Source organism: Colius striatus, chromosome 2 (assembly GCF_028858725.1).
Source record: "Colius striatus isolate bColStr4 chromosome 2, bColStr4.1.hap1, whole genome shotgun sequence".
NCBI classification, from domain to species: Eukaryota; Metazoa; Chordata; class Aves; order Coliiformes; family Coliidae; genus Colius; species Colius striatus.
In genome coordinates this window covers 53,171,890-53,193,697 of record NC_084760.1, presented here as the reverse complement: position 1 = coordinate 53,193,697, position 21,808 = coordinate 53,171,890, and the positions used below count along the sequence as shown (strand labels likewise).

The window sequence follows — 21,808 nt, the reverse complement described above, 5'->3', positions numbered from 1 at the left end:
TTGAAAATGTGCACAGAAAAGTATGTGGCCAAAATCATGAGGCCAGATTGGATACATTTGTGCAAAATTATTAATTCTAGCTTTTGACAGACATATAGAAACATTTTCCTGCATACTAAGAAAAGTTAACCATTGCTGAAATGTTACACTGTCCCTAATTATATTTATTAGTATAAATGAACTAACAGGTATGAAACATAAAAATGTACCTACAAAAAGAAAAACCATTAATGTCTTAAATGCCATCCCAGAGTTAGCTATTTCTGTCTCTTGCAGCTCCTGCAACAGCTCCTGTCATTAAAGATATTCAGAGCTCAAGTCCAAACAGCGTTGAAGTTAGTTGGTCTCCACCACTTTTTCCAAATGGATTGATTGTTGGGTATAACTTACTCCTGACTAGTGAAAATCACAAACTACTGAGAGCCTCAAGAGGGCATAGCTTTCAGTTCTACTCCACCTTCCCGAACAACACTTACAGGTACAAAAAGAAAAGACAACCAGCACAGCCATGTGTGCTGTCTACTTCTTGCCCAGAAAGTATAGGGTATGCTTAAATACCACTTCTGCACAATTACGCTGTTTTCTTATGTTCTTGCCAAAAGCAAGGGTACCTTCCTTGAGATAACGGAGTTATTCCAGATGAGTTGGCTGCTTGTATGGAAGTCAGATCAACAGCAAGGAAAAGCAATTTGATTTAGAGATAGCAAACTATGTTTTCTAAGCCGCTATTTTTAATTTTTGTAAAGCTTATGTGATGTTTTCAGCACATTCTGAATATTCTGAAATGATAGAATGATAGAGCACTCCTCTACAGTCCTTTAAGCATCTGGAAAAATTCCTTAATCTTTATTAAACACAAAGACGTGCATCTGCTTGCACTGGTAAATACAGAACTTCCTCTGAAATTAATTTGAGTTGCTCTTCTGAGTCTGAAACACTATTTTGAATTTTAATTTAGAAGTCCCTGTTGCTATTGCACCTCTGGGCAATTCAGATTCTGGTTGGGTTTATTTTTGTTATAGATTTGACAGAACATTATATTTAAATGAATGTTTTCCAAAAGTCAAACACTTATGTAGCAGCTACTCTACTTGATAAAATGTTTACTTCAAAAGAAATCTGCAAACCAAAACCTGTCTCTTTGGCTTACCCAGGTTCAGTATTGTGGCAGTTAATGAAGTTGGTGCTGGACCCTCTGCTGAAGTCAACATTACAACCCCAGAATCCAAAGGTACAGCAGTAGCAGAGTCCTTATCACTGGGGATCCATCCCCTGGGGACAAAGTCACATTTGCTGAGCTGCAATGTACCTGGCAGAAGAGAATAATATTTAGACTGTAAACAGTGCATGACAAGGAGTCACACACTGAGAAAACAACATATCACAGAGAGAGGCCTATTCTTTAGCTGCAGGCATTATTGGGCTACATAGCATGGTAGTAACCTGAGATTCTGGCAGGCCCAAACAAATTTGACCTGAGTTGTATTACAGATGACTTACCTTGGTGGTCCAAGGGAGCAGCTGAGAGGACATGCTTTCCATTTAACACGAAACTCTTTTGTCAAAACATGCTCAGTTTTCTCATGACAAATACGTGAAAGCATACTAATTTCTGTTGCACTTTCATGGCTGTATTTCTTTCACTATGTTAATTAATAATGAAAGTAACAATACATTATGGATATCACTCCAAGTATTGCAGAAATAATTGCCTGAGAAAGGTACATGTTAAGATAGAGCACAAGCAAGAATGAAATCAATGTTACCAAAATATATCTTTACATAACAAAATACACCCCCTTCCTCCTGAAGAAATCCAGTTGTCAAACACCTGGAAACTCTTCAACTGAAGAAAATGCTTTCAATTTGTCTCTGAACCACCAGTCTTCTGTTATTGGTTAGAGAAATTGAAGTTATAGCTCCTCTAGAGCTTTTTAAAATATTACTTCTTTTTTTTTGCCTTTTTTTTCCTTTTCTTTTTAAATAGCTCAGACACACTGTTATCCCTTATCTGGAATTTCACAGAGATTTGCTCTACAGTTGACTGATCCTGAGCCAGGAACATTTCTGCCATTTCTGAAATGTCCAGGCTAGTACATCTGACTGTATTCATTAAATCAAACCAATTACCAATCAATTCATTTAAGATAGAAAACAACTAACCAACCCTACTCCCCAGAAACACATCTTTAGGTGGTGGGGAAACATATCACCTTGCCTTTCTAGTCACCATGTAAAACGTCAGTTGATTTCCTCTGAATTGCACTCTCACTCTCTTTCTTTCTGTGTTAATGTGAACAGGAGCAGCATGTATCACTTTAGAAACGGTGCTACTGCATCACGTACTGAGCTGTGTAGACTTGAGCCCCAGGAGAGTCAGGGAAAGAACCTGCTCTCTGGGCTAAATTGCTCAAAAATGTCACTAGAAAAAGACAAGGAAGTGACATTGGTCTCTTGTGCTCTGCTCTGAAGACATAATTACTGAAATGCAGCGTGCATCATATGAGAAATACATGCAGCTCAATCTAGGCAGATTATCTAGGAGTAAATTAAGACAGCATTCCATCGCAGTCTCATGATACCCATATGAGGAAAGGATATCTGATACAGACAGCTGTTTAAACTAGAGGAGGGAAAAAAAGGATTGTTTGGAAACTGAAGTTAGTCAAACTCAGATTCAAAAAAATACACTACTTTTTAAAAAGAAGGTAACTATATTGTGAATCAATTTAGCAGGGAATGTTCTAGACTTTTGGGGATCTGAGATTCTGCAACAAGACTAGCTATCCTTCCCAGAGCTATGCATAGCCCAGACAGTAGGTATGGATATACTGCATAGGGTTTGATGGAAGGTACTTGGGCCCGTATAAGCATGAAGTCAACTTATGTGACCAAAGCTCTCCTTCTTGACTTTAAATCTCTGACTTTATTTTAATAAAACTTAGATTCATCAACTTTGAAGCAGAGCATTATCATCTTTATCTGTGAAAACTACTAGTTCCTTGAAAAAAACCACTGATCAGCATAATAAAAGACAAGAAATAAACATACTTGCTATGCTCTTGTACAGTTCTGTGTCCCGTTCTGTGTCATATTCTAGTTTGAGTGGGATTTTCAAAGAGGCCTAGAGGGTTAAATATCCCACGTCTGCTGGATGTTGGAATCATGTGGATATCTTAGTGCATTTGTTTCCTCGGGAGTCCATAAGGCCTTGTTTGTTCCAGCTTACTTTCCCTCACTAGGGACTCACTACTGTTACAGGAAATGATGGTGTGAAATTCATGTGGTATAGTCTCAACTTTGGTTGAGTACCCAAAAGGCACTGTACTGGCAAATAACTCCAACCACTTTGAACACTCAAAAAGTTTTAGCCTGTTGTTGTTAGCTTAAACATATATTCATACATGTGTATATGCATGCGTAGTAATGATGTCTCTGAGTTAGCAACATTCTTCTCTGTGCTGCAGTCACCTGTCTTAATTCTGAATTGTTCTGTTTGTTAGTTAAGGAAAAAGCAAGATGGCTTTTCCTATCCAGAAACCAGTCTTTAAGGAAGAGATACACAGAACATTTCCTTGAAGCTGCCCAATGCCTGCAAAATGGTGTTATACAACACAACATTACAGGTAAAATCAAATCAGGCTCTCTCCTTTTCTCTCAAGTATGACTTAAACCTCTGTGTTTACTAAGGACAAAATGCACCTTACTTAGCCTGAGACAGAGTCTAGCCTCCCTTTTTAGTCAATGGGATGAAATAGGAACTTTTAGGATGTGATTTGACTTATTTGATATCACAGGCATTGGGAAGAGATTAATTGGTGTCTCCTGTCCAACCTTTTCATCCCTGAAACCAGGCAGTTGCTTCAGAGCTGGACTTTTACTTAGTAGGTATCTAAATTGAGGTAAGATGAAGCCAAAGTAGGTGTTTCCCTATGATTAATGATTGTATTTTCTCCACATGAGTACAGGGAAGTGAAATGATTCAAACTTAAGAATAAATAATATGAACTGTCAAAAGATATTGACTGAAGAGCTGGTGTTAGCTACTCTGAGGCACAGAGCTCCGTAACAATGCATTTAGTAGCCTAAGTCACCAGACAAACAGGTTATATCAAACTACTCATTAATATTTTGTGGTGGCATATATAATGTCTAGTTTGAATTCTAGAGTGAATGGTGCTTTGTAGGGAGATACCAATTGTATCAGTGTCAGTTTACTTGCAAGTTACATATCCTTTTTCTGTCTGATTACCTTCATGAAAGGCAGTTGTCTATAGTAATTTCACTTACACAGCAAATGGGAAAGTTTCCTTATCTGAAAGAAGATTAGAAGAGGAGGAGAAAAGCCAGTTAACTTTTCTCAGTAATTTTGGGTTGCAGATTGAAAAACACTTATTTTTAAGGCAAGTAGAAAAAGTAACTGAAAAACTGTAACTTCTTACATTATCTGTGTGCATATATGCTTCTATTTTTAGGAATTTCTGTGAATGTTTATCAGCAACTTGTCTATTTTTCTGAGGGGAATTCCATCTGGGTGAAAGGAACTGCAAATATGTCTGATGTATCTGACCTAAATCTCTTTTATGCTGGCTGGGGGAACATTACGTCCATCTCAGTAGACTGGCTTTACCAGAGGATGTACTTTGTCATGAATGAAAAGGTAGTGCTCTAGAGATTAATTAAATAATTTAATTTGAACCATTATTGTAATTTATTTTACATGAAAACATCTGATTTATTTGTGCACAAAATGCTATAGAAATAGGGGTTTTTACTTCAATAATATTAATCTATTTCAGAGTTTTAAAATAGAGGAAAGGCTTGAATATCAAGTCATGTTTAAAGACTATATTGAATTCGGGCTCCTTGTCTTTTTGTTCTCCTTAGGATATAAAAAGCTTTGCATTTCACGACTTTGTTTTTGAGACTGACTTCACACCCATCTCATACTCAATATAAATGACTTTGTTTCTATACTTGGTTCTCCATCTAGCCTGTTCAGTTCCTGTTCTGCCTCAGGAAGATGGTTAGGTAGCTAGTTTGTAATTATAATGCCCTTCATAATTGGCAAAAGATGTTTAAGAGGTAAAAGTGTTTGATGCCATTGAGAAAGCTTAGATTACAGCTTTTTAAACTTGAAATAAAAATGTAGATGGCAATTTTGCATTTGATTCCCTACTCATAAAACATCAGTTACAGTAATGGTCAGACTTTTCATGTACCTTTGTAGTCTTCTAATAAAAGAAGTACTAGGCAGTTGCCTTAAATGATTAGTGGGGGATTTTAATTTTTTTTATCCTCTTTCAATTTTATATTTTTTGCTTGCTGCTCAGAGAATAGGGAGCAGGAAAAGCAGTAGTGATAAAAAGATACAATTGAGATGTAGATGAACATGCTGATGACAGGGATTTTGTAATCTATTGCATGTTAGAGAAGTCGCAATATATTGCTTCCAGGATCAGAAACACAGTACCTTCCCTCTTTTCCATTTCCTGCCAGACTGTTTTAAAAATACAGTTTGCCTATATCCTCCAAATTTGGCTCTTTCCTCCAGCTTAGAGGTAGCAAGATAAGAGGAGGATGGCTGAGAGACAGCTCTTCAGGGTAAGCTGTCATGGATGTGCTCCTACTTGTTTACAAGTGTCATACTTGGGTGACTGACAACTCAAGAACCCAGAAGGACTAGAACTGTGAGAGAACTGTATCATTATCTGGTTCCCCTAAAGAAAGAATGCATCGTCAGTATTTCTTCTCATTCCTCAGATACATGTCTGTCGTTTAGAGAACTGCACAACAGCTGAAGACATCACTCCTCTTTATGTGACATCCCCTAGGAAGGTTATAGCTGATCCCTATAATGGGTAAGTGTCATCCTTTGAGCATCTAGTGTCAAAAGTGCCAAGAAGGCCAACGGCATCCTGGGATGCATCAAGAAGAGTGTAGCCAGTAGGTCAAGGGAGGTTCTGCTCCCCCTCTACTCTGCCCTGGTGAGGCCTCATCTAGAGTCCTGTGTCCAGTTCTGGGCTCCCCAGCTCAAGAGAGACAGAGAACTTCTGGAGAGAGTCCAGCACAGGGCCACCAAGATGATGAGGGGACTGGAACATCTTTCTTATGAGGAAAGGCTGAAGAAACTGGGGCTGTTTAGTCTAGAGAAGAGAATACTGAGGGGGGATCTTATTAATATTTACAAATATCTAAATAGTGGGTGTCAGGATATTGGGACATCCCTTTTATCTATGGTATTTAGCATCAGAGCAAGGGGTAACGAGATGGAGCTGGAACACAAAAAAGTTACATTCAAATATAAGAAAAACTATTTCACTGTGAGGATGACGGAACAGTGGCACAGGCTGCCCAGAGGGGTTGTGAAGTCTCCTTCCTTGGAGGTCTTGAAGATCCGTCTGAACATGTTCCTATGTGACCTGATATAAGTTGACCTGCTTCTGCAGAAAGGTTGGACTAGATCTCTAAAGGTCCCTTCCAACCCCTACCATTCTATGATTCTATGATTCTAAAGCTCTTCTGTAATTTTCATCACTTCTTTAGTCATTTAGGTTCCTGTTTCAAACTCTTGCCTTATCAAAACAAAAGTGCAATTGACAACAAATGACAAACTACAAAACAACTGGAAAAAGACAGACACTGTGCAGTATTCTCTGTATTTTCTTCCCCAGAGTGTTAGCAGAGGAGATAAATTGCTTCCAGTGCAGAGGTTTGGTTTTCAGACATTCAATGTTTTTATGAATATGAAACTGTATGCATTTTAAATGTCCATGCTTAACACTTGAGGTATTATGGAGGAATATTCTCCAATAATCTGCCAATCAAATACACAGAAGGTAAAAAGTGATGTGCTCACTTCTCCTAGGATGTATATTAATAGCATCAAAATATTTTTCCTGTTGTCTGGCACATATCTGAGTTGTTAAAGTATTTGTGACCCATCTACAGAATTCTTGCACTGTAGTTATTTTGATCTGTTTTCCTCAATGACCAGCTACATTTTCTGTCTCCTGGAGGATGGCATATACAGAGCAAATCTTCCACTCTTTCCTGGCACTGCCTCCACAGCTTCACCAGTAGTGAAATCCAGTGCTTTGAGAGACTTCAGTATCAACTTCCAATCTAAGAGACTTATTTTCTTCAACAAAACAGAACAGTCCTTTGTGTCAGGTTTTCTTGATGGTTCAGAATTTCACACTCTGCGATCACATGTGCCATTTAATGACATGGAGAGCTTTGTTTATGAAGATAACACATTTACTGTCACAGATGGCTGGGCAGTTTTCCATGAGGAGCTCTCTCCAGTGGGGAGTTCTAGCTTCAATGAGTATATTGTGGATTGCAATTTGATATACCCAGAATATTCTGGCTTTGGCAACTTGCTTTTCTATGGAGCATCAAGTCAGCCTTTTCCTTTACCAACTGCCCCTCAACTTGTCACGGTGCTCTTTGGATCAGACCAAGCTGTGATCAACTGGAGACCACCTGAACATGCCATTGGAACCAGTAAGTCCAGTTGTGTCTTCCTGAAAGTCCTCTCCTTTTCTTTCTAGAGGAATAACTTCCTGTTTTCCCTTTTTCTGATACTGGGCTTTGGTGACTTCAATAGCCAATCCTGCTGGAAGTTGTGGAATGGCTTCAGTTTGAAAAAAATTAGCCAAAGTTCTGCCAATAAAATAGTTTGTCTGACTAAATTAATACAAGTTTATGTCGGTAACTCTTTTTTCATCTGCAAGGGATTCTAAGCAAGGCTTCATCTTAAGTATGATGTGGTCTAGCTGTAACGTTGTTTGCTCATGTTTTCCCTTGGTTGGGGAAAATTTTGGTTCTTCCAACTTAATTTTTCATGGGTGATTGAACCACTACTCTTAGGTGGTCCCAGAACCAGATAGTGTACATTTTTCATTTATCCCTTTCCTAATTCCCTTGATACTGACATTTTTTAAATGAGTCTCCAACATAGAGTTTTCTCAAAGAATGCCTATCATCTGTTACAGACATCTGCTCTGTTATAATGTGATTGTTTGCATCTCACAGGTCTATCTGCCTGGCAAAACTGGACCTATGATGTGAAAGTGTTGTCTCAGAATCCATCTGTGGAGGAATGGGTTGTCTCAAATATTGGTAACACTAGGTTTACAGTGAAGGATATGGCCAGCTTCACAGAATACGAAGTGTCAGTTAGAGCTGTATCTCCTGCTGGTGAAGGACTGTGGTCAGAGTCATTTAGAGGCACAACTTTGCAAGAAGGTGAGAATTGCTTTGTCACCCAGGAGAAATGAAGAGTGAGTTTTGCTTACAGCTTTCCACCTGGTGAGGCCCAGGCTTTGGGCAAAGACTGCAAAATGAGGGGCACAAAAAAGATTGTCTTAGAAACACTAAAGAATGTAGGACCAGTAAATTTGCTTTTGGTTAAAGAAGTAAGATTCTCAGACTAGAGTAATGATATCATATAATATGTATTTATTAGTAGTACTTGTATACAATTTTCTAATGCAAATATGTTATCAAGCACAATATTTGATACACTGTCAAATGAACAAGTGTGAGTGATGCTATTTCTTTCCTGTGCTCTGTAAAGCACTTACTACGACAAAGTGGTTTGGGCAGTACATTGAGGGTTAATATGGGATGTTTTATAGGAAAGTGCAAACTCTCTAAAAGCTGGAAATCCCTGATTTGAGCATAGATAATGGGGGAAACTACTTTTACTGTGCACAATATCTGAGATGTGTAAATCTTATGAATGTTTTTTTGAAACCTAGCTGAAGCCCGTAACAACCTATGTCTGAGGGAAAAACAGCTTTGAATTTACCTGCAGTTGGACTGGCACTTGAGATTAGGGTTGACTTTTGCCTGACTTTGGTAAGGCCAGATCCAAGCAAAAGTGTCTTTTAAGCATTTAATAGAGTTTCAAATTGCCTTATTGTTCTTGTTCTAAACTTGCCTTGAATCTCTTGTCTTTTTCAAATTATGACATTTTGACACCTTATTTGTCATGCCTTTCCTTAGAGTAGGGGCAGATTTAACCATGCTTCTGTAACTTTTCAGAAACAGGAACCTGTGCTATTAAAATACAGATACATCAGTTGCTTGTTGATGTGCACAACTGCAGCTTTCTTTCTTTCTCAGCTGAAGAAGAGCCATATATACTGGCAGTGGGGGTCGAAGGGCTCTGGAAGCAGCATTTGGATAGCTACGGGCCGGGAGAACTCCTCTATGCTCATATAAGAAATATTACAGGTGAAAACAAACTGCATACTGTCACTATAGGCTTGCTGACATTTATTGGTTCTCCATAAATTTCATCAACAGAACTGCAAGATAAGAGCTTTCACTGCAGCAGTCTAGAACTGAATGCAGCTCAGTGAAGCAACTTCACCAAGACAGACCTTTGTGTCTGTCCTCTTTCTTCTACTTTATGGGTCAAATTAATCCTTATTGAAACCCCACTGATAGCACCATAGTTACAGTAGAGTTAAAATCAACACTCTGACCTAAATAATTCTGCCTCCAGTATCACAGTATATATCACGATTTTATAATCATCAGGGCTATATATATATACACTAGATATGTGCATCGTATTCCTATAAGGAAATATCTATCTTCACGTTAACCAACTTTAACTGTTCATTTGTGTAGTGTCTGACTACTCTTTATTCTTTTTAAAAAATACGTTTTTTTATTTACATGCTTGTGAAATGCATAATATCTTCCTCTTTTTCTTCAAGACCTTGACTGGTATAATGACACTCTTTACTGGATTAATTCCATGGGCAAAGTTCAGACCTGGTCATGGAGAGAAACAGAGGATATCTCTGAGAATAGTTATGTATCTGGCATCCGAAATGCAAGGATTTTGGCATTAGATTGGTTGGGTCAATGCTTGTACTGGGCTGGCACAGCCAATACGGTAGGTACAGTTGCGCTTTTTAAATGGAAAAAACCCTTCAACAAGAAACACTGTAAAAGAGCACTTGAGAAGATAATCATTACTTCTTGCACCTGAGATGTATTTGAACCTTTACTATTACAACACAGAATAAAGTGGCCTTTCTTCCCAAAGAATGTAAAATGTTCACTAATATTCACTAAGGCAAGGTACTGAATATCAGGTGCAAGATAGGCAAATCAAACATGTTATCAACAGTTTTCTTGGATTCAACAGTGTAAAAATAAGTGGAGATAAAGATAATGGAGGCTGCCAAGTTGATTACAGCAAAGAAGTAGATGGGCTTTATTTTAATCAAATTTGACATGATTTGTTTGTTCAGAGATTTTAAAGGTTGAGCTCTGTACTGTGATATTTTGCAGATTACTGCAGATAAAAAAATAATTACATTTGCACTTTGTACACTCTCATATCAAGAACACTGACATGTGAAGTATTTAAAAGGTATCTGACTTCAAAATTGCAGTGCTAATTTATGCAGTGCTGTCAAATTATGCCTTTCATTTCTTCTAAGTACAAAGTCAGAAGCTGTTTTAAAAACTGGAGCTAGGAGGCCAGATTTCACACTGCCTTGCACCCTCATTTACACTTGTGAATAGTGAATATGAAGTGGGTGAGAAACTCTGTCAGACAGAAGGCTGCCAAAACTGGAAAAGCCAGGGAGAAGATATATTTCAGCTTTTTCTTTTGTTACTTTCTGACAAACATTAACTAATAATTTTGCTTTATTCTTCATCCTTATACTTTGAATGCAAAAGGTTTAGGCTTTGAAAGCCTAAGACTTGCATAAACCTCAGATAAACGGCTGTGGAAAAGTCATTTATATATACAGAATTCATCATGGCTGATGATTCAGGTATGATGCTAAAACAATTGTTTTGTCCTTAGATCTACAGAAAATCACTGCCAGGAGGCCATATTGATGTTGTGGCTCATGTTATGTTCCCTGTGAAGGACCTAGTAGTGGATTCAGTAAATGGCTATTTGTACTGGGCTACACTGTATTCAGTGGAGAGCACAAGACTGAATGGAGAGGAGTATTTTATGTTACAAGAACAGCTACAGTTTTCTGGTAAACAGGTGACTGACGTTTTATCTTTTTTTTTTTTTTTTTTTTTCATTTTTTTGAGGGGCTGGATGATGTGTTTTACTGTCTGGATCTCTTGAATATAGTTATTGTTCATGGTCGTCAAAATTGATGTGTTATGACCAAAAGAATAACATGTCTTTCTTGCAATATTGTTGTATCATTTTGAGAACAGGATAAGAATTAAATCACATAATATCTGTACCAAAACTTTGGCCCATAATCCTTAAACCAGACACTTGCAACAAAGCGTGATGTTACAGATGTCCTTATGATTATAATGCAGCTCCTACCGATGTGAAAGGTACTTGCTTTCCACAAATGGCTTAAGTCTGATGGTCAGTTCTGACTTACTCATCAAGATATGGATCCAGAGCTCCATAGCATCCTGCATCCTTTGAAATGTTTCTCCAGTTCACAGGTCCTGATAGAGCCAGGTTTTGGGCTAGATACTTTCCAGGGACACTGGAGTTGCACTTCAGGCTGCAGAGGTGTTGCTGCAGAGCCCAGCTTTGCCCATGCTCATGAGAGAGGGGGTGGCAGCTGACGCCGTGCTTGGGCTAGGTGCAGCCGGCCCCTGCCTTGGTCTGGCACAGCTCTTGTGATCACCATGCTGCTGTGGGTGTCAGATCTGCCACTGACAGTCCCAGTCCTACTTGATCCTGTGCCTCTCATTGTGCCAGTGACAACAAGTCCTGTGCTTTGGGGATCTTCAAGGCTCTCCATTCCCTAATTGCCCCTCCTCCATCTATCTCTTTCTCACTTGACTGAGTCAGACACAGGCCTGTCCCCAGCTTGGCCCTTCTTTCTTTGCTCCAGGCTGGTGAGTTGCTCCAGAAGGCTGAGAAGAGTCTGCTGAAGAGCAGAGCACCTCCTCAGAGAGAAGGGGGCTTCTTGAAAGAGTGAGTATAGATAGTGAATAGTATACAGGGGGAAAAAGGGATGGGAGTTTGTTGTTTTAGCTATTTTAGGATGGATAATGAGTCCCACACAGGGGTAGGCTGGTAGAGTGGAAACAGAGATCCCATTCCAACCTCTAGCTCATCAAAGCCTCTGCAAGGTTGGGATGCTTGGGATGCATCAAGAAGAGTATGTCCAGCAGGTCAAGGGAGGTTCTGCTCCCCTTCTACTCTGCCCTGGTGAGGCCTCATCTGGACTCAGCTCCCCAGCTCAAGAGGGACAGAGAGCTTCTGGAGATAGTCCAGCACAGGGGCACCAAGATGATCAGGGGACTGGAACATCTTTCTTATGAGGAAAGGCTGTGGGAACTGGGGCTGTTTAGTCTGGAGAAGAGGAGACTGAGGGGAATCTTATTAATATTTACAAATATCTAAATAGTGGTTGTCAGGAGGTCGGGACATCCCTTTTTTTGATGGAATCTAGTGGTAGTTTGAGCCTGGCTGGATGCCAGGTGCCCAGGACAAGGGGTAATGGGATGAAGCTGGAATACAAAAAAGTTCCATTTAAACATAAGAAAAAAACTATTTTACTGTGAAGGTGAGGGAGCCCTGGCACAGGCTGCCCAGGGAGGATGTAGAGTCTCCTTTGGAGATCTTAAAGAGCTGCCTGGACATGTTCCTATGTGACCTGATCTAGGTTGACCTGCTTCTGCAGAGGGATTGGACTAGATGATCTCTAAAGCTCTCTTCCAACTCCTACCATTCTATGATTCTATGAATATATGGGAGCACATTAACTCTCCTTTCCTACCTGAAGACTTTTTAATGTGCTCTGAGGTCCTCACAGGCAACCTCTGTATCTTTGCTGACCTCACCCAGACCTTTCTTCTCCATTATCCCCCCCACCATGATGCCTTATCAAGTCTCTTAAGGCCTTGGTTTACTTCTGGATCCTCATAGGTCATTGTTTCCTTCCCCAAACCCATCCTGCCTCTGCCACTATATGGGATTTGCCATGCCAGGGACTTGTCGTCATTCTTGCTAGGTGGGATTCAGTGCTGCCTATGCAAAGGAGGAACTCTTGAGACTGAGTATTCAGCTTATTAAAAGATATGCCAAGACCTCAGAAGCAGCACATATCTTTCCCTTCCCTTCCCTTCCCTTCCCTTCCCTTCCCTTCCCTTCCCTTCCCTTCCCTTCCCTTCCCTTCCCTTCCCTTCCCTTCCCTTCCCTTCCCTTCCCTTCCCTTCCCTTCCCTTCCCTTCCCTTCCCTTCCCTTCCCTTCCCAGAGCTGAAAAAATTTTGGCATGTATAGAGAGAAATGTCCATGCTGCCAAGGGTCCCTGCACCCTCCAGTACTAGCCTCACACCTCTCTGTGGAAGCTGACTTGTGTGTACTGTCTTCATGGGAGGGTGTGTATGCTGTCCAACCTCAACAGCACACTTAACACTTGTCACATATCTTCTGGGTGATCTGTTGCAAAGTACTGACAATTTGCAGTTTATTCTAAGCAAAGAACATCACTTTCCTTATCTTTTTCCCTTTGTTTCACTACCTGCTTCTCTGAATTGATGCATGTTATCCTCAAATTTCTTGCTCTTGTTTTCAACAACCTTGGCAGCAATAAGACTGCTTGTCGGCTCCTGTCATTTTTTTTCTGCACCTTTCTTCATGTCAGTGATACCAGCCTTCAACCATCCACTTATTCACACCTCCTACAAACAAACATCTCTCCTGCCTTCTCTGCTGTCCCCAATCTATGCACTGACTTCCTGAACTCAGCCTCCTGCTGTGATGCATGCAGGAAAAAAGCCAAGTACAAATGTCTAGATTGAGAACTGACCAGTTATAGCTGACAGGTGTTTGTTTATTAAAATAAAAACCCAAATAAATCTACAACGCTCTGTAACAGTGGTATTATCAAGCTGGTCATTATTGTCCCATATAAAGTTGCAAATGTATGTTTGCACAAGCATTAATGTGTCTTCCTTTATCTCAAAAAAAGCATCTCTTACCTCAATATTAAAACACAGATGTAATATTTAATTGCTATTAGGCAACAGTTAGAACATGTTCTCTACATAATTGGTTCTTACTGGCATTTACTAGCTGTTTTTCTTAGAAGGAATTACTGTTCATCTGGTCAGTACAGGATCTTCAACAGCATACATCTGTACCTCCTTTTAGCTTGAAATCTGAGTGATGGCAATAGAAGAGACTGCTATAGACATGACAGGTTTCCTAAACAAATATGAAGGCAGAGCTTTGAAAGTGTGATTTCTTTGGCAGGAGCTAGATCCTTTTATGACAATTATTTAATTTTCCAATCAGTTGTTCAGCTTAGCTGGTGTCTATTGGCATAGCTTGATTGATTTTGGCAGATTGATTTTGCTTTATTCCAGCTTAGGATCTGGTATAGAACTTCCAAAGCACTTAATAAGTCATTTACGCTGTTCAATATGCCCGGGACAAAAGTACTTGGGGATGAGCTAAATGCATTATGTGAAGGAGGAGCCTGGATCTTCTAGGTGTGGTCTGTCAATATTTCTAATCAAGGAATGTTTCAAATACCTAAATTTATGTTATGTCTTACATTGCATGATCACAAATACATACCATGTCCAGAGACTAATACCTCTCATGAAATGGAAAAAGTTTTTCTATTTTTGATGCAAAGCAGAAGGAAGGTGTTAAACTACTGCCTAACTCCTGAAGATGAATAGTACAAATATTTCTTTGCCTTTGAGCATATCTATGGGAAAACAATAGTTGCAGGAAAAAATCTGCAGCAAGGAAAGAAGACTCAAACATTTAAAAGAGCAAGGTAGATTCAGGAAGATGTAATTTGGTGTTGAGCAGGGGAGGGAGTGTAGGTAAATGGGATAAAATAAAACATGGTTGACTAAATATGCACTCAGGCACATGCATACTGTGAGCTATTTTTATCAGGAAAACCTACAGGAGCAATCACTCAAACCTTGATTTTCTGACATACAATGTCAACAGAAATATGTCAAGGATGTGATTACATAAGGACCAACAGACAACTAAGTGAAATGGCATTTGCTTTCCTGTCATCGTCTTCTGCAGTTTATTAACGAAGAGTTAAAACAGAAAAAAAAGAGGCTGCTCTGCTTATACTCATAATGGAAATTTAAGCTTATAAAAGAAGAGCTATAACTAGCATTTGAATGAGAATTTTGAGAACTGCTGGAAAACATTTGCAGAGAGGCCTCTAACATTGTAAGCTGGGCTTATGACATGACACAGATCGAACTTCATAACATTTAGCAGACTAATTTGTGGAAGCAAAGTATTTGTTATTCACAGAACAGATTATAAAATGTCTGATTTCTATTATTGTTGTGTATCGTATTGAATCAGTTATTTGCTGCAAAAGCAAGAAAGCTCTATTTTGAATATTAAGAATAAACAGAAAATCTTGCACCTACCTTAAATGAAGATGAAATATTGAAGTAATGAACAGGAAGACTGTTTCATTCCCTTCCCCCAATTATTTGATAATAAATGATTTACCAAAATGTAAATATTTTAATTCCCTGTTTAACCAAATGTATAAATAAAAAAATTGCATGTATTTTCCATAAATGTTGTACGCATAAGATCAAAACTAAAAAACAAAGACAAAGGAACTGAAATACTTCTTTCAAAAGGTGATTCTGATGTCACCTGACTGGATATTAACCACCAGTTTCAGACAAAGCATGTTAAAATACCAGAGATGTTCTGCAAGTTTTGATAGGTAGTTCCACCAACCACTTGATACACTGTTGTCATCATATCTGAGGTACTCACATACTCCAGGGATGAACACAGTGACAGGTGCTCATATTTCTAGCTATCTAGAAAATCATCAGCTGCTCTAAACAGGTGTACACTGAGGACATGATTATTTTCTAGTACTACCTCTTTTTGTGTTAGAATATATGTTCACATGTTTTTCCAAGAAAGAGCTACTCGTGACGCTGTCTAGACAGGTTATGCCCAAAGGCTTCTACCTCAGAAGTAAAGCTGTGTTCAAATTGCCATTTTGACTTTTGTTTCTTAGGTGGTTGGTTTAACTTTGGATCTCACCTGTGGTTTTCTCTACTGGCTTGTGCAAGATAGTCTATGCCTAATCCTATACAGAGTTTCTCTCTGCAAAGAAGGGTAAGTAAATGTGTAGTAGAGGTAAAAAAGTCTGTATTTTCTAGTTTCTGTGATACTTTTTGAAAACAATTTTTGACCAATGCTGAGCAGGCTAGTTGCTAATTTAACAACAAATAAAAAGGAGAGCTAATGATCACAGCTAGCTGATGGCAAACCACATATTCGAGGCGGTTGTTAACATGGTTTTACAGTGACAGAAACACAGTATGAAAGCTCCACTGAACTGAGGTCATGCCCCTAATTTTTTAGATTTAGCTGTAGGAAATAACTACCATTTATTGTCTATTTCATTTTGGCATTTATAACACCTCACAGTTTTCCAGTGTGTTGAGCTAAAGCTTGTTCATATTACATGGAGCTTAGGACTTGAACTAACACTGCTTTCTCACCTGAGCAATCAATACTCAGCAGGCTTTCCTCTTGATCGCCCCGAGCATGATATGGCTGCATTAGTCCTGAAAGACAAAGTTTAAAAGAATAACAAACCAAAACCACATTTATGGGTCAGCTTGAAGATATACTAAGACATTGAGAAAAATGGCACTTTTTTTTCTGTAAATGCGAAGTGTGTGATGAGTAGTTAGCTCATGAAGCTACATTTTGCTCCTTTTCATGTAGAGAGTGCCTTTTTTTTTTCTTTTTGAAGCATCAGATTAAACTTCTTAAACTTAGTTGAAGAGTATCTGTATTTACATATGCTCATAATGTTGCAGGCTGGCTTTGTGCACAATCAGCTGAATTTTCTGACTGGTTTTAGACTTGCTATGATTAACGGTAAACATTTAAAGAACCAAAATATGTTGATTAGTTTTAGCTAGAACATGCAGCTCCATTGTGAACCAATCAGCAGCCATAAATCATTGTCTCTGGCATGCCAGAATAGAGGGATTAAAAGTAATCCATCCTAATGGACCTGATGGCATATCAAAGCTTTTCCAAATTTGTTTTGGATAGCATGTGTCTAAGCTGAAAGAGATACCTGAGATGGCAAAATGATGTCTCTCACAACATACTTAATCTCTTACCCAGAAGATAAATTGTGACCAAAAAAGGCCTGTAAGTTTTGACACAGAAGTAACAACATAGACTAAATCACTAGTGATTCCGGTGATGGAAAATGTCAATAGATTGTAACAAACAAAGGAAGGATATTGAGGAAACTTGCATAGTCAGATTCATCTGGGAACCTGCTCTAATGAAGTAGAATGAATCTCATACTGTAAAGTAGATTCCATTGTGTTGGTGGAATTGCTGAGAGAAGATGGGTTGATTTTTCAAAATGGTAAATTTCCTGTATCCATGCATCAGAATATTAAGACATTTTGTAATTGTTTTTTAATGAAATCAAAGAAATGAAGACTATTTTTTTTCCAGATACTCCTGCAATATACCATTCTGAAAAGTGTTCTTCTTCAGAGGATTTAAAGAAAATTTATTGTTTTCCTGCCTTCTATATGAGCATTAGGAATCTGAATGATGAGAAACTTAGAGATGTGTCAAATATTGCATTAATCTTGTCACTCTACATGTGTGTTTTTAGTTGGCTGATTTCGTACATGTTTTCACAGTTGTGGTAATGCCATTGTCACAGAATTTGCTGCATGGAGCACTTCAGAAATATCTCCGGGTTCACTGGAATATTACAGTGGTCGTCTGTTCTGGATTAATAATCTTCAGTTCATTACAACTCAGGAAATCAATCAGAGCCTTAGCATTCCTTTCTCACAACCAGCAGAGTTTGCAAGCTTTACCCTTGTTCACACATCACTTAAACCTTTGCCAGGTACATTATTTTCTTTGTCTTAACCCCTCAATAAAAGTATACACTGTCAGCCTGTAATTCTTTGTTCTTGAAATTCAATAGTCATCTGACAAAAGAAAATAGCAACAGCAATTTATCAATAAATATATCAGGTTATATCTGGATAATGTACAACTAAAAATGCTGATGGATATGGCTAAAAAGAATACATGGTGTTGCTATTCCTTGTTTCTGTTTAATGACAGCTTGCAGAATTTTCCATACATCAATTTTTTGACTCAGGTTTAAAAAGTTTACCTATTGCTCATAGTCATCAAATTATAATTTCTTCCCCTTTCTGTGGACAGGAAATTTTTCTTTTATACCAAAAGTGATTCCAGATTCAGTGCCAGAGTCTTCCTTCAGGATTAAAGGAAATTCCTCAAGTTTTCATATCACTTGGAGTCCCTCCACAAATGTGCAATGGGGAATCGTCTTTTACTGTGTGGGATCAAAAGCTCTACAAGTGAGAATGTTTATGAAATTCTTCTTTATTATCTACACATATTATTGCATCTACTTGCTAATGTATCTGTTTTTAAACAGAAATACAGGTTTTATCTTCTACGGCATTTAGAAATAGGTCAAGTAACCATATTAAACTGTAAATATAAAACTGTCCCGTTTCTCCATCACTGAGGCCAGCATGGGAGAAACAAGGGCTTAACAGTATCTCTGGGCTTGCTGCTGGGGTGTGAAGTGCCAGGCGAGGAGCTCCCGCTGTTCAAAGATGAGTGAGAAAGCCTTTCACAGTTACTCAGAGACAGAAGTGTGCTCTGAGCTGCCAGTGGGACACCTTTGCCTGAATGTGAAATCTAGCCTTCATCCACACTTAATTTTAGCACATTTGGCAAGCTTTACTTTAAATTCAAAGGGCAGATTGCTAGCAGATTGATGTGCATTGCTACAGTGCCACAGGAGTTGGTGAAGCAACGATCACTCGCAAGAGAAATCCTGTCTTGATTTAGTTGACCAGCTGGGTGAGGAGAGTTCTGGAAAATGGAGGGACTTTTTGAGAGGGGAAAAAATGTTGTGTAATATTTAATTTTTTTTCATTCACAGTCTTTGGAGAGTGACCGGTGCCTCTATCCCTATAACCTGACGGTGCCGTCCTACCAAGTTGATTGGCTGGAACCATTTGCACTCTTTGATTTTACCATCACTCCATACACATACTGGGGCAAGGCACCAACAACATCTGTATCTCTTCGAGCCCCTGAAGGAGGTAATAGAATTTTAAATCCTTTTACTCACCCATAAGGAAACTGGAACCATGTTGATGTCAGCATGTGAAATCCTGGAGAAGAATGAGCAGCTTTCAGGGCTAGTCAGCTGTAGGCAGAGTTGCAAGGACATGTTCCTAAGTATCTTTGGTAATTATCTAGTTCATGCATGAATGCACACAATTGCAGTGTTGGAATTTGGAACAGAAAATGCATGACAATATATCCACCATGTGCTTATGACTATGAGCAACACAGAGACTTTGAGATCCGTTACAATGACCATCAAATGCTGCATATAATATCTTAACCACTTATTACATTTTTAATAATCGTTATGCATTTTTAACTCTTTACTTCAGTGTTCATTTTTTGTGTTATACAAGTCAAAGTCAAGTAAGCTAAAACCTAGTGTTTAGTGAGTGGAACACTCAGAAAGCTTATGAGCTGCAGGAAATTTCAAAGTGTACAGGAGAGGGGATAGAGTATGCTCTATATTGTGAAACTTCTTGCAGTCTCATTGTTACCTAAGGGACTCATCTAAATAGATGTGTCCCAACCTGAGTGCAGGAGTGCATTTGTCTCTGTTTATACAGCCTTTTTTTTTCTAAGCAAGTTAAATCAGATACCTACACACCAATGAAAACCACAGATGAATTACCATTAAGTTTTATGTATTATTCTGTAATTTACACTTCACCAATTGCTACCTGTATCTGTCAGCTTTAGAGTTGGCAAGCTCAGGTTCAAAACTAGAATAATTAATTAGAAAGTAGAGTTTGTGTTTTACTAGAAGTCCTTTGGTTTGTGATTTTTATCTTTTTTTTTTTTTTTTTTTTAATACAGTTCCTTCAGCCCCTACAAACCCTAGAATATATGTGTTACAAAAGAACCTGCATGAAAGTGATGAGACAGTCCTGGTGGAGTTCAGGTGGGACAGACCTGAAAGGGAAAACGGAGTGTTAACACAGTTCAGAGTTTACTATCAACTCTTGAGTCCAAGTAGCACTGCTGACACTCTCACCAGGTGGAAAGTGAGCAATGTTAAACCTACCCTGATGCTCTTTTCTCTCAGGGAAGTGCCTTCCAGACTCACAGTAAGGTTTCAGGTATGAAAAGTTACTGAACTTATCTCATGCTAGATGATAGATGTTATCAGTGCAGCCTGAATTGTTTGTCTAGGGCTTGGGGCAAGTACTTGTGGTTTGTACTTGTGGAACTGCTGATTCACTGGCTTACCTTTGGATACTTGGCTTAACTTTTTCTACATATTGTATTGTTCATTAAATAAGGTAGAAAACAATGCTGCAATATTATACAGGTTTGATGAAGTCCAGAAGAAACTTTTTCTAGAGGTCTCACAAAGCCACTGCTAAAAACTGCAAGTTAAACAGATTCAGTCAAGCTGGTAGAGGGTGATAGATCATTAAAAGAGAGTCCCAGATCAAGACAAGTTCCACTGCTGGAGAAACGCAATGACTCTCATAGGTTACATAAAAAGAGACTTCCATATTAAAACTTGTCAAGAGGTCATGTTTTCATTGTCATAAAAGATTCGGAACACAGAGAACATGTGCTTGAAAGGCAAATTAAAAGCACAAAAATATGGCCAGATACTGATGGTGAGAACACTCTGTTGATTGCAATAGCAAGCAAAAGTAGGAATAGCTGCAGCCTGGGAAAGGAGACAAGATTGTCTAGCATCCTTTGAGATCTCATTGATAGATGCAGCATGAACTGTCACTCTCTGGGCCACTGCTTAAAATTCTCTTTATAGCCATGGTCCAATCCGAATGTAGTCTGTGAATTGACGGGCATAGCCTTACGTTAAGTAGAGCACGTTCTTATGTTCCTAGCTGAGCAGCCAAGGAATCTGGTTCTGGTTTTGTCATTAACTATGACTCTATAGGCTCTCAAGTGCAATCATTCATGCTGCTACTTAGCATATGCAACAATCTCCTGTCCCATAGGTGCAAGCCTTCACCTCTGTGGGTTCAGGACCTTTGTCTGATGTAGCAGAGAGGAATTCATCAGGTATGGATGACTTGGATGCCATCTCATGGTTTGTATGTAACACCTGGTGAAATCAGTAGTGCAGGAATTTGGTAATCTGATAAGTAACCTGTGACATTTGTTCCCTCCTATAGCAGATGCCACAGAGGAAATAGTTACAACTTCTGACATAAAATGATTAGCATGTTTCTTATAAGTAGGTTAAATTTCAGAAACTTCAATCCTTTCCTCAAAACTGTACTAAATTAACTTTTCTAGGCAACCCCGGGGTAGTATGAAATAGAAGGTTTTGATCTGTAATGTGCATAGTGCTAGAAATGATGGAATATTTCTAATTGAGTTGTGAAAGGTAATCAGGAGAGTTAGAGATCTATGAGAGGTCATAGACTATTTCTAGTTGGTCCGCTAAAGGTAATCAAGTGAGCAAATCTAATCTGTTTTTGGTAGGCTTATATTTGTTAGGTAAGCATCCACAAAGCCAGTGAAAAAATCTGAGTCTGCATGTGATGACAAGAAGTCATCTTATTATTTATTTGCTGTGACATATGACCAGATATAATTTGTGCACGGCCATCATTTATTTTATCTTGTACTTCCTTTCTTTAGGAATTACTTCCATTGTCTAGAATGTTTTTTGTAATTTCTACTGTGCCCTT

The 21,808-nt window shown here is 38.7% G+C and overlaps 1 protein-coding gene across 1 annotated transcript in view; it reads left to right on the top strand.

Moving 5' to 3' along the window:
• Window positions 1-21,808, top strand: part of ROS1 (ROS proto-oncogene 1, receptor tyrosine kinase) — a 76,611-nt gene that overhangs the window by 10,467 nt on the left and 44,336 nt on the right. The window contains exons 8-23 of the mRNA XM_061990122.1: window positions 277-478; window positions 1,155-1,231; window positions 3,504-3,626; window positions 4,476-4,660; window positions 5,764-5,861; window positions 6,998-7,509; window positions 8,041-8,253; window positions 9,136-9,246; window positions 9,738-9,919; window positions 10,847-11,038; window positions 16,015-16,115; window positions 17,684-17,898; window positions 18,225-18,389; window positions 18,980-19,141; window positions 19,986-20,248; window positions 21,110-21,173. Coding sequence (XP_061846106.1) covers window positions 277-478; window positions 1,155-1,231; window positions 3,504-3,626; window positions 4,476-4,660; window positions 5,764-5,861; window positions 6,998-7,509; window positions 8,041-8,253; window positions 9,136-9,246; window positions 9,738-9,919; window positions 10,847-11,038; window positions 16,015-16,115; window positions 17,684-17,898; window positions 18,225-18,389; window positions 18,980-19,141; window positions 19,986-20,248; window positions 21,110-21,173 — 2,865 coding nt within the window. The remainder of the gene's footprint in view (window positions 1-276; window positions 479-1,154; window positions 1,232-3,503; window positions 3,627-4,475; window positions 4,661-5,763; window positions 5,862-6,997; window positions 7,510-8,040; window positions 8,254-9,135; window positions 9,247-9,737; window positions 9,920-10,846; window positions 11,039-16,014; window positions 16,116-17,683; window positions 17,899-18,224; window positions 18,390-18,979; window positions 19,142-19,985; window positions 20,249-21,109; window positions 21,174-21,808) is intronic.